The sequence below is a fragment of the Acanthopagrus latus genome, chromosome 8, assembly GCF_904848185.1.
Source record: "Acanthopagrus latus isolate v.2019 chromosome 8, fAcaLat1.1, whole genome shotgun sequence".
Classification (NCBI taxonomy): domain Eukaryota; kingdom Metazoa; phylum Chordata; class Actinopteri; order Spariformes; family Sparidae; genus Acanthopagrus; species Acanthopagrus latus.
The window spans coordinates 8186733-8198277 of NC_051046.1; the positions used below are offsets into that span (position 1 = coordinate 8186733).

The window sequence follows — 11545 nt, forward strand, 5'->3', positions numbered from 1 at the left end:
ATGAATAATTTCCTTTCAGTCACACATTCAGTCCAAAGTGTGTGAGAAAGGAAACCCGATGACCTGATGTGACTCGTGAAAAACAGGTCATCTGGTATGTTTGGCTGGTAGGAATCAATAAATCACGAGTACTGGGCCATCGACTGAGGACTGTTAAATAACTTCTCAGCCGACTTCACCTCTGGGCCAATAAACAGAACCGATTCAAACTGAATAATACACAATCGATCTGTGGACTGACCCAATAAAAACAGGTGATACCTGGAACTCACCAATCAGGTGCGGCTGCTTTGTGTTACGTAACGTATTTCTTCTAGTTTCATTTGTTTTGTGAAAAATAAGCCTGTAAGTTTTGACACTAAACCTGTTATATGGTTAAAATAAACAACTTAACTGTGGAAAAAAAAGAACTACTGAGTCATTCTACATCAGTCCAAACAGGTATCCTGCTGATTACTGAAAATCTCTTCCTGGCATGGACAAACACACGCATGTACACAAGGTCAAGGTTCATCACAGGGTACCCCATTAGCCGAGGTTTGGTTAAAGTGTGACTGAACACCGGCGTACACTTTATGTAGGCCTGACATTGCCGATTAGAGCGCTACAGTTTAAAACCGGCAGGATATATAGGAGCAGGGAAACGTTCAGTCAGATCCAGAGGACCAAACGCACCACAACACAGACTTCACCTGTCAGACATGAGGGTCGTCAGTCTCGTACGTATCTGCTTTAGAACACGCAAAGCTTTGTTTCTGAATCTGTTTTGACTTCTTGTAATTCACTTCTGAAAGACTATTTGTTGTTTATCTGAAGAGTTTTTTTTCTGAACTGTACTTTCAAATTGCAGGGTCCAGACCCATCGCTGGCTTATCGGCCAAATTTGGCGAAGGCTGGAGCTAAAGAGAAGGAAGAATACAGAAACTTTGAGGTAATTGTTTCAAAGCTTCCCTCCTGCTTAACGCCACTTACTCAATGCTGCATTCCTTTATAGCAAATTGACAAATTCAGAGGTGAGAAACACACAGTTATTACAGTTATACACTGTAAGTAAAGTAGACTATTACATTTAAGTTGTACAAAATAAAGAGCTTTAACAACTTTGAATTATTAGTATGCTTTACCTGGTAAACTTGAGGTCAGATATTAAACTGTGGGACTGTTATAATTATATAAACACACCAGCTTAAGCTTTATTTTCTATTTGTAAGGACACAATCTTATTAATCATCATTAAAACAATGCAAATATACCTGAGTTAACTGAAAGGAAAGTTTCAATCTGTTGTCTCTTTTGCTTCGATGTAAATGAAGCATGAAAAATCAACTTTCGTTGCTTTGTTGCACCTGAAACGTTCCCCTCTCTTCATGCTCTGTAGCTAAAAAAAAAGAAAAAGAAATGTAAGAAACTGCTACACAGGAAGAGTCAACATCAGAGAAGTCACTCATGTTGTGAATTTTGGCCTTTGAACTGTCAGGTCATCGTGGAGTTGCTCGATGGGAAACTATAAACCTGAAATGATGTTAATTGCATGTGTGTTTGTGCGTGTGTTTCAGACAGGAAGTCTGATCGACCGTGTCTTCAAAACATACAACTTGATGCACACCAACCAGACGCTGGACTTTGTGAAACAGAAGGTGAGCACATCAGTAGCATGTGAAATTCAGCCAAGTGTCATTAACAGCCTCTCTACCTCAACACTGAGGTTTTTTCGATACATATGGCTTCTGATATATGTGATTTTTGCCTGTGTCATGCAGCCCTATTACTGACCCCGTTTATGTAACTTCTCTCGCACTAAATCTCACTGATTTTGTAACTTCTGTGTATTTTGTGGATGTCTGTTTTGCTGTGGTCGACTGAGTGATCTTGTCAGACTGAGCAAACAGATCCTGTCTTTTGAAGTGAAACAGACGAGAACTGACGGACTCTCTGTCTCGACTAAATGTGTAACTAACCTAACTAAGTTTGCAGACGCACACTGTTCTGTTTTTGTGTATGTGACCTGGTCAGGGTCATCTGCTCCGACGATGTTTAGGGAACTTTGTATGATACTGGAGAGTGCTGTTAATAGTTAAAGCATTGCAGCCATAAAAGTACAATGTAACGAGCTGGTTAATAGTGCTCTCTCTGTTCACTGGGTGCATTTTTAAATGACACACTAGATCCCTTTATCCCTGAAACTTCAAGAGTAGACATTACTACATAAATACATAAATAAATGAAAAGAAAGTGGGAAAGACATCTTGAGAGAGAAAATCTCCCCACCAACACTGTGACTCTTACCTCCCTGCAGTCATCTGAATGGACCGGCTGCACACACACTCGGATGGGAATGATGGACGCCATCATGTCTCTAGACCAGCTGGTGGACGAGTCCGATCCTGACGTGGACTTTCCAAACTCCTTCCACGCCTTCCAGACTGCCGAGGGCATCCGCCAAGTGCACCCAGACAAAGGTACCATGACAGGGACAGAGAACACACACAAAGGCTGCAACAAGCACATAGACACATCTGTTAAACATCTGCATTCACTGTCTCTCCTCAGACTGGTTCCAGCTGGTGGGTCTGATCCACGATGTTGGGAAGATCATGGCTCTCTGGGATGAACCACAGGTAACACTGGTCGTCTCGATACTCTTAATTCTATTTCTCTTTGATAGGTTTTGTCTCTTAATGATCATCTTTGTGATTATAATTATTATAAATACCTCATACATTCTTAATGTCATTTAGATGATCTAATGAGTCTTAACAGCAGTGCACTGCATGTTTGCTGTCTGCAGTGGGCTGTAGTGGGTGACACCTTCCCAGTGGGCTGCAGGTATCAAAACTCCATCGTGTTCAGAGACACGACCTTCCTGGATAACCCAGATGAAAAAAATCCCAGCTGCAAGTTGGTATTTTCACGATGCATTGTCAAAATATCTGAACAACAGTCTGGGTGTTTTGTTGACTTTGTTGAAAACATTCAAAGACATAAGGTCGTCACAATATCAGAATTTTTTTAAAAAGACGACACTCGATGCCCCTTTCGATGCCATGACAAAGACAAAGAGTCAGAGCCACACTAAATATCATTTCTATCCCCGGGTTGCATATCTGATAGCAGATGTGCTTCTTTTTTGTAGCTTCGGAATTATAGAATGCAGATGTTGTAATGGTTGTATTACTTTGGAGACCCCTGCACAGAAACACAGAATGTATTACACAACTTATTTAAATTAAGTTATAGATAGGGAAGGCACAAGTTTTTCTTTGCTTTTCCTTTAACCCTTTGAAATGTAAAAAAAGACTTCAGAATGTATTGCCTTTATTTTTACAAAAAAATCACTTGAACTATTCTCATGACATCTCTAGTCCATAAACTTCTCTTTAGTACTGAACATGGGATCTATGAACCAAAGTGTGGGCTGGACAGTGTCTTCATGTCCTGGGGCCACGATGGTGAGAGACATTCGGCCACACACAAACCGGGCCGTGAGACCAATCTCACGCACAAACACAATTACAATTTTTAAAATAATAAAATATCTGTTTGCGACCTAAACCCCTGCTTTGTCGATTTCAGAGTATCTCTACAAAGTTATGAAGTTCAACAACTGTTCCATCCCAGAGGAGGTGAGATCTTGTAAATAATAGAGAAGATAAGAGCGGAGCAGAGATCAACTCCTTCTCTTTCCAGGGGCTGTACATGATTCGCTTCCATTCGTTCTACCCTTGGCACTCCCACGGAGACTACATGCACCTGTGCAATGACAAAGACCTGCGCATGCTGCCCTGGGTCCAAGAGTTCAAGTATGTATCCATCTTACTGTCTAACATGACTTTACTTATTGCTTTGACCTAAAAACTTCACCCTCCATCCTCTCCACAGCAAATTTGACTTGTACACAAAGACCACCGAACTGCCGGACATCGACGAGCTGAAGCCGTACTACCAGTCTCTGATCGACAAGTACTGTCCGGGAATACTGAAGTGGTGAAAAACGACAACACAGAATTCAAACAGCAGCAGAATTTAGCTGATTCAGCTCTGCCAGTGAATGGTTTGACATGCTGTTGTTTTATAGTAACACTAACACGCTATATTTACACACATATAAGGAATCACTGCGCTTAAAACTACACACAAGATAACCTAAGTGACTCTGTCTCATGTATGCTGTCAAGTTATTAAAAATGTCATGATTGTTACACATTTTCAGATAAAAAAAAACAAAAAAAAAACAATCTGGAGAAGCATTTATATTTTAATGTATTTTAATGTTATAAAAATCATATTAAAAGTACTAAATCTATGTGTGTTGTTTCTTTTCTAACAAATGAAAAAAGACACGTTTGTGAAAAAAAAAAGTGCAGAGTTTTAGTTCAGTACGTACAGTAAGAAATCACAGTGACAAATATAAAAAGGGCACCAACACACACCACAGACAGGGGACCGAAAAAAAAAGTGACACAAACAAAATATACTCTTACTCTCTAGACAGGAGACACATAACCCGTTTTATCATTTTAAATTCTATATTTCTCAATTTCTTTTTTAACATGATCGGATCTCACTTTTAGGTTTTAAAATCTGGCAAGATTTGCTGAACTAAGTGATCGGTTTATGATGTATAGCTGATATATGAACAGTGTACTGCAGTAGGGTGAAAGTGGAAGAAGGCAAATGGTTTTCTATGATTGACCTGCTCAGAAATACAAATATACAAAAGAACACTTTCTTTGGTCGTTGTGAGAACATTTTACGAAGGCCGGTGATCAGATCAGTCAACTGCGTCTATTACCTGCTTCTTTTCTCATCTTTTTATTTCCTCCTCCTCCCCCTCCTCCTCCTCCTCCTCCTCTTGCTCCTCATCCTGTTCATGATCACCAACAGTATCTTTCTCCTCTGCTTCCCCCTCATCCCCCTCATCCTCCCCCTCCTTCTCCTCCTCTTCGGCTGCCTGCTGTTCATCTGACTCCCCACAAAGGTCTGAAGAGCTGTCAGGTACATGATCACTCTGACTGCTGACAGTTTTGTGTTTGCTCCTGTTTTGTAATCCTTGAAGGAGACAGATGATGGTGCTGCACGCAATGAGGGTCCAGATTAGCGTGGGGGCGGGAACACCTCTGACCTGAGAGCGCACCCACCTGACCGCCTGAGCAACAGTGGTGTTGGACATGCGACGTACAGGCGATTTGTCCTGCACACAAAGACATACATAATTCAGTGTTGACAGGTTTGAGGTACAGAAACACATCTCTGCAAGCTTAGATCTCAAATTTACCTTGAGTCCGTACTGGTTGAGCATGTTCTCCAGGAAGGCATTGCCCAGGTGCACTGTGGGATAAAACTCCTCATCGTAGACCCTCCTCCACCAACGCTCCGGGTAAGAGCTGTCAACAAAGACCAACCCAGTCAACGTTCAATTGAAATGGGCATCATCAGATTTCCTCAGTGAATGTTAACAGTGAAACAGAGAGAGGGGGGGGGGAGATAACTGACCCGTCAGCCTTTGGTTCAGTGAACCAGTATCTGTAGCGGTGGGCTCGAAGGAAAGCAGGAGGCTGCTGGTGGAACGGATACTGAGACACATCTGTCTGGATCAACTCGATCACTGCAGAACAAAACAAAACATTCAGATCTTAAAAAGCAGACAAAAATCACTTCCTTCAATTCGAATGGTAATTCAACACTGAATCATTTAATGTAGAGAACATTTTCTGTGGCTTGACTTTTAAGTGCCTGTAGCCCTGGTAACAAGGTTGAGACTCACACTAACACTGTCACAGATGGTGAAAACGTTAAAAAAACATAACAACTGGTGTTTGTGCTTTTGTAGTCTTCATCACTAAAAGTAAAGACAGTAGAGCAGTGTGCGCATTTGTGTCTGCAGCGTTCCCTTTCTTGATTATACCACTAGGGGGCACTAGAGACAAGTTTTCAGATTCTACAGGTGGCTTTTACTGCAATCACCGATGCCCTGACCACATAACCATGGGTATTTTTGTAAATAAATAAAGCATTCCTTCAAAGAAAATCATCTCCTCCGTATTTCAGCACCAATTCAGAAATAAATCTCTGTCCATACAAACACACTAAACACATGTCTTCCTGATCTTTACATATAGAGAACACACATGTCAGTCTAAATAAGACGGAGACTATATACTCTGACTGGTTGCTTAGTTGCAGAAGATAGTATGAATGAGGGGTGCAGCATCTTTTGAAGGTTTGGAGGACCCATAAAGTGCAAAAATGTCACATGCCATCTCTTTTGCCCTGCAGCAGTCTGTAAATGAGGCTGGTGAACCATGGAGCCTGAGTGTGAGTCCCGAGGGCAGCAAACCACATCTGCCAGTCCAACCTGGGCTGGTGAGGGGTCACCACAGCAGGAGGCGCACTTAGGTTGCCTGGCTTGTACATGAACTCAATCTCCTACAAGACAAATAAAAAAGACACTGAAATAAATAACTAACAACAAAACAGGACTTCCTCCTTATTATTGTATAGTTACAGAATGTGTAAACTATGGACATCTGACACAGCAAGTCCTGTCTACATAAACTGCCATTAACAGGCTTTAGGTCACATTTTAACTATGTGAACTTGTCTCTCTTACTGTCCATGACACTCCGTCGTTGCTTCCCTCGATGACGACCTCCGGCCGTCCACCGACTCCGGTCATCCTTCTGAATAGGCCGTATGAGTTGACCAGCTGGAAGCGATCCGTCGCCTCATAGGCCCGACGCACTCCTGGCCACAACCTGCCATGAGAGTCAAACTCTATGTAGGTGAATGGCACCTGGAAAACATGAAGACAGTCAGGAAGGTGAAGATATTATGGTGAAATGAGAAATTATAGGACAAAGAAAGCCACATATGGTGATGGTAGCAAACATAAAGAGTGAGGTTAGAAGAAATACTGTTGCATAATAATGAAGCTCAACTGCATGACACAGCTGATGATATGAAGCCAGTCATTAGTGTATGTCCAGGAGCACCCACCAGACTAACAGTGAACATAGCAGCGGTGGCAGCAGCAAACAAAGTCCACTGGACAGTTCCACAAAACCTCCTCAGGAAGCCAGAGACACACGCACATCTAGAAAAACACAAAATTAGATATCTTATTTCTGTACTTAATATTTTCTATTAAAAAAAAAAAAAGGTACCTCACTACCATGCAAGAACAGAACTACATAATCAAGCACCCACACACACACACTTACACACACACACATACAAAGGGACAATGGTACCTGAACATGGATGTGACAATCTCCCAGGTGAGGGAGAGGACACCAATCCAGATACAGGGGATGGTGACAGTCTTGAGAAACTGGTTAAAGTGGTGGTATGTGAATGCTGCCAAGTAAAAGAAAAGTGCAAAATTCAACTGTCTATATTCACATACATTTACACAGACAGACAGACACATAGACAGATAAACACACACACACACACACACACACACACACACACACACACACACACACACCTGTCCTGGAAGAGATGGCGTTCTTCTTTGGATCCAGCTGCAGGTCAAACAACACGATTGTTCCAAAGATCATGAGAGCCCAGACTGCCAGCTCCACCAGGTAACACAGCCACGACCACAGCTTGGAGTCTGAGCAGAGCAGAAAGACAGTGTGATGCTAGTGTGGTAGGTAAACTATGGCAGGGTGGAGGACAACGGTATGCAATATGTGTGTGTGTTTGTATGTACACTGTTCATCATACCATTGTTGCTGATCTTGTCTGCCTTGCGTAGCCAGAAGCGTACGTGCTGATCATCCAGAAGCGACAGACAGAGGGTCAAAGTCAGCAGGTTGAAGAAGTTGTAGTTGCCTGTTAGAATGATGAGGACTTGCAGCAGCACCTGCAAATAAATGAACCCAAAATTAAGCAAAAATGTATTCTGCCGCACAAAACCAGCCACAATGCTTCTCATACAAATCCTTGCTAATTGTAGATTGTTAACAGGGAATTAAGGCATATAGTGTAACTTGTCATCTAAGCATTAACCACTGTACAAGCCTGCAATAAGAAACATCAGCCTATTAACACAAAACAACTGATTCTCTGAGCAAAGTAAAGCAAGAAAACATTATGAGAACAATTGAACAATTTCTATCCACCTGCAAGTAAAAAGACCCGAGCCGGAGTCTGCGCAGCGGGCTGAAGAAAAGCAGGGGTACAGCGATCTCTATGACGTAGGTCCCCATCACACTCAGCTTCTGCCACCACACTGGAAACTGCTGGGCAAACCAGGCCAGTGGGGTGGGGATACACTGAGTCTCATAATGGTACGTCAGAGCTGTTAGTGAAAAAGAATATTCATCAAATGAAAAGGTAACTAAGCAAGATCCTGATGCTCACTAACAAAAGCGAATGCCAAACAGCTAAGACAGTCTTGTATATATGCATACACACCTGTAAGGCCCCACCACGTGGGACAGCGCGATGTGAGTTTCACCACACCAGAGGCAAACATGAGCCTGAAGAGCAGCCAGCGGATAAGCCAGAAGGTCACACGATCGTGCTCTCTGACCCCTCGTGACCCTCGGATTAACGTCAGCGGAGCAACCAGGATACAGAGGAATCCTGTCTCCAGAAGCAAGTTGTCCCTGGACAGGTAAAAAGTTGAGAAAACGACAGGAAACAAATAAATGGATGGACAGAGAGGCAACTGAGAGTAAAGCAACTAACTGAATGATGTTTACAGAGTTGTTGCACAGCAGCAGGGAGAAATATTACTATGATGTTACAAACAGCAGACTGAGGATGACACAAACATATCAGCACACTTGGGATTCTTAAACCAGCTGCTATTCATAGCACTGTTATGTTAATTGCAAATTGTTACTCACCACTGGAAGTAAAGAAATACTTGGCCCACCTGAAACAAGAAGTAAAAAGAATGGGCGGTGATAGAGGACACACCATGACAGCAAACGCAGCAACCCGTGATTGAAAACTAGCCACAGTCGATACTGTAAGCTCACCTGGTACATGGACAGGTACAAGGCCCAGAGGCAGAAAAACACCACGCTGTCCCGGAGAGCTTCCACCAGCGTGGCGGCGAGGCTCAGCGCCGCCCCTACAAGACACAGCAGCTCCATGGCGGTGTGCGTATCCAAGCCGAGCCGAGGTCCAAGCCACAGCAGGGTGGGAGAGGACAGCAGCTGTTCCCCCAGAGGTTTACCGCTGTAGCGCAGCTGCCAACGAGCAGGCAGCAGACCCTCATTACCGTAGAGACCTGGAAACAGACATAAAACATGGGACTCAATGACATTTATTAAGATAAACTGTCTCAGGGTGGTGCCAGAATGATCTTAGGCATCATTTGCTTCAAGAAACTCTACTGAAAAGATGGTCAGTGTATGATCAAATTAACCATAATTAAAAACTGGAAAATCAAATAAAAAACTGAATCAATCAAAACCAAAAATGAGATAAAAGATCTGCATCTGCATTAGTTGTAACGTTTCTCCACTGACAGGATATTTTGCTTAATTTGTTACCTGTCTGTATCCCTTAGGACTACATAATATATAACGAATATATTGTGATATGTCAGGAGTTTTCATGATTTTGAAGGCCACATAACAGTACAATGATGCAATTTTATGAACTGACTCGACTATAATGACAGTTTATCAAAAATGTTTTCACTTTAAGAAAAGAACCAAAAGTTATCAATATTGATGTTTTTTTGGTCAAATATTTCAAAAGGTTTCATATTTTTCTCCAGTCCTAGAATTTATGAAGTTCTTCTGACAAGATGTTAAAATATCAAGATATATATTATGTATCACAATATAACTTAAAATCAGAGCATAGACAGACCACCATCAGGACCAATACATGTTTGCCACAGTCCAGCTTGAAATGCCTCCGACAAGGGATAACTGGTACACTTATATTTTACAAGCATTTCAAAGGGCTTCTGTGTCTGGGTTTAATTGACTGTACTCTGAAATGAATGGATCCATTCTCGGAGTGGCCTTAAATGAATGGTAAGTGCACAGTGGGAAAACAAGACACTGTGAAATCAAGTTAGCACTGTGACTAAATGCATTTTCCAAAAAACATGGGCGTGGGCGAGGTCTTCAGGAATTCTGCTGGGCTACTGAGAAATAAAACAGCGTCATGCTGTAGTAAAAAGGTTTTTTTATGGAAAGTGCAGTAAAACACACTCCTAACCATGTGTACGTATTTACAAAAGCTGAGTCTCCCAAGCAGCTGTTAGCTCGTAAAGTTAGCCAGGAGCAGGGGAAACTTTCAGGAAACTTCCATGCTGTCCTTCCACCTCATAAGGGAACATGAGAAGAGCACGGACCGCGGCTAACATGCTAACACATTAGCAGTGAACACAAGCAGCACTACGTGTGGTGGGGCTAGCGTCCACGCACGTAGCAAAGCTGTGAGTCTCACCTGGAATCTGCACATAGAGGGAAACAAAGGCAGTCAGATAAATGAGCGCCATGCACCAGAGGAACATGCGCCGCGGCAGGATGACTTCCCCCATGTCTGAGCCGAGCTGGTGGACGGGCACAGCCGCTGCTTCTACTGCTTGCGTGCCGCGCTGCCTGTTTGCAGTGGCAGGACGGGAAACCGGGAGCGCGATTTAACGCAGCCGCAGGCGGGAGGACACGTAGCGGAGAGCAGTTGATAAACAAATCGCTCGAGCGGCCTCAAGATGGCGCCGTCGTTCCGTTAGAGTTGGACGTTGTGCTGCATTCAGGTAGCATCGGATTTACCGCAATATAAGATTTTAGAGGTTTCCGATTACCACGTTCATCAATCCTGTCTTTACCCTTTTCATCATGTACTTGAGTTGGTATTTTACATAACTGTATCAGTCATAAATACGATATATGGCAAGCAATTATGTCTTTCGATCTGTGATGAAAAGTCCAAATTTTTCAAAATGATCTAACATTTCCAATATTTCCTTGACTTCGTAAAATGCAACATATTCCCATTTCCGACGGAGCTCGGAAGATGCGATACAAAATAAGAGCTGAAACCAAACATCTGTGGTCATAACTGCTTCATTTCTAAAACTAATGACAGATTAAGCAATGTGATAAAAGATTTATATAAATTAACTGAATGTGCCCCAAGAATGTAATTGTGTAGTTTTCAATATCCCATATACAGTTACAAAATACTATAATAAAGTATTTTGATCATCATTAAAATAATTTCATGCAAAAACATATTGTTGTTATTTTAAGTACCTGGACTAAACATAAGTTGTGTCACTCTGGTCTTTAGGTGATTGTGGTGGGATTTCTCAGTAGTTTCTGAATACTTACAAATCAATCAATAAATTAATTAAAAAATAATCAGTATAAAGAGTTCTACACAGGATAGTTAATATAGCTAATTAGTTCCACAACAGCAAGGCATCCTACTTTAATTCAACTACAGGAGTGATATTAATCTAATAATATAGCTCACAATGAATATTTATCCTGTTATTAGTGGGAAAAAAAATTAGTAGGTTTTCCTGATTATACTTTTTTTTTTTTTAAATATATATATA

The 11545-nt window shown here is 41.9% G+C and overlaps 2 protein-coding genes across 2 annotated transcripts; one reads left to right on the forward strand and one right to left on the reverse strand.

Moving 5' to 3' along the window:
* The first annotated feature begins 570 nt into the window (after positions 1-570).
* On the forward strand, positions 571-4303 carry miox (myo-inositol oxygenase). Its single transcript, XM_037106458.1, has 10 exons — positions 571-719; positions 851-931; positions 1557-1637; positions 2297-2459; positions 2551-2618; positions 2789-2898; positions 3382-3449; positions 3574-3623; positions 3688-3800; positions 3880-4303. Exons 1-10 carry the CDS (start codon positions 702-704, stop codon positions 3986-3988), a joined length of 861 nt encoding a protein of 286 aa, XP_036962353.1. The 5' UTR covers positions 571-701; the 3' UTR covers positions 3989-4303.
* Positions 4248-10730, reverse strand: lmf2a (lipase maturation factor 2a). The gene is made up of 14 exons (XM_037106457.1): positions 10429-10730; positions 8997-9250; positions 8862-8890; positions 8425-8618; positions 8130-8308; positions 7732-7870; positions 7490-7618; positions 7251-7356; positions 6997-7093; positions 6611-6793; positions 6258-6426; positions 5494-5605; positions 5276-5384; positions 4248-5191 (listed from the first exon to the last, which is right to left on the reverse strand). The coding sequence occupies exons 1-14, from the start codon at positions 10520-10522 to the stop codon at positions 4805-4807; spliced, it is 2181 nt and encodes a 726-aa protein (XP_036962352.1). The 5' UTR covers positions 10523-10730; the 3' UTR covers positions 4248-4804.
* Between the last annotated feature and the right edge of the window lie 815 nt (positions 10731-11545).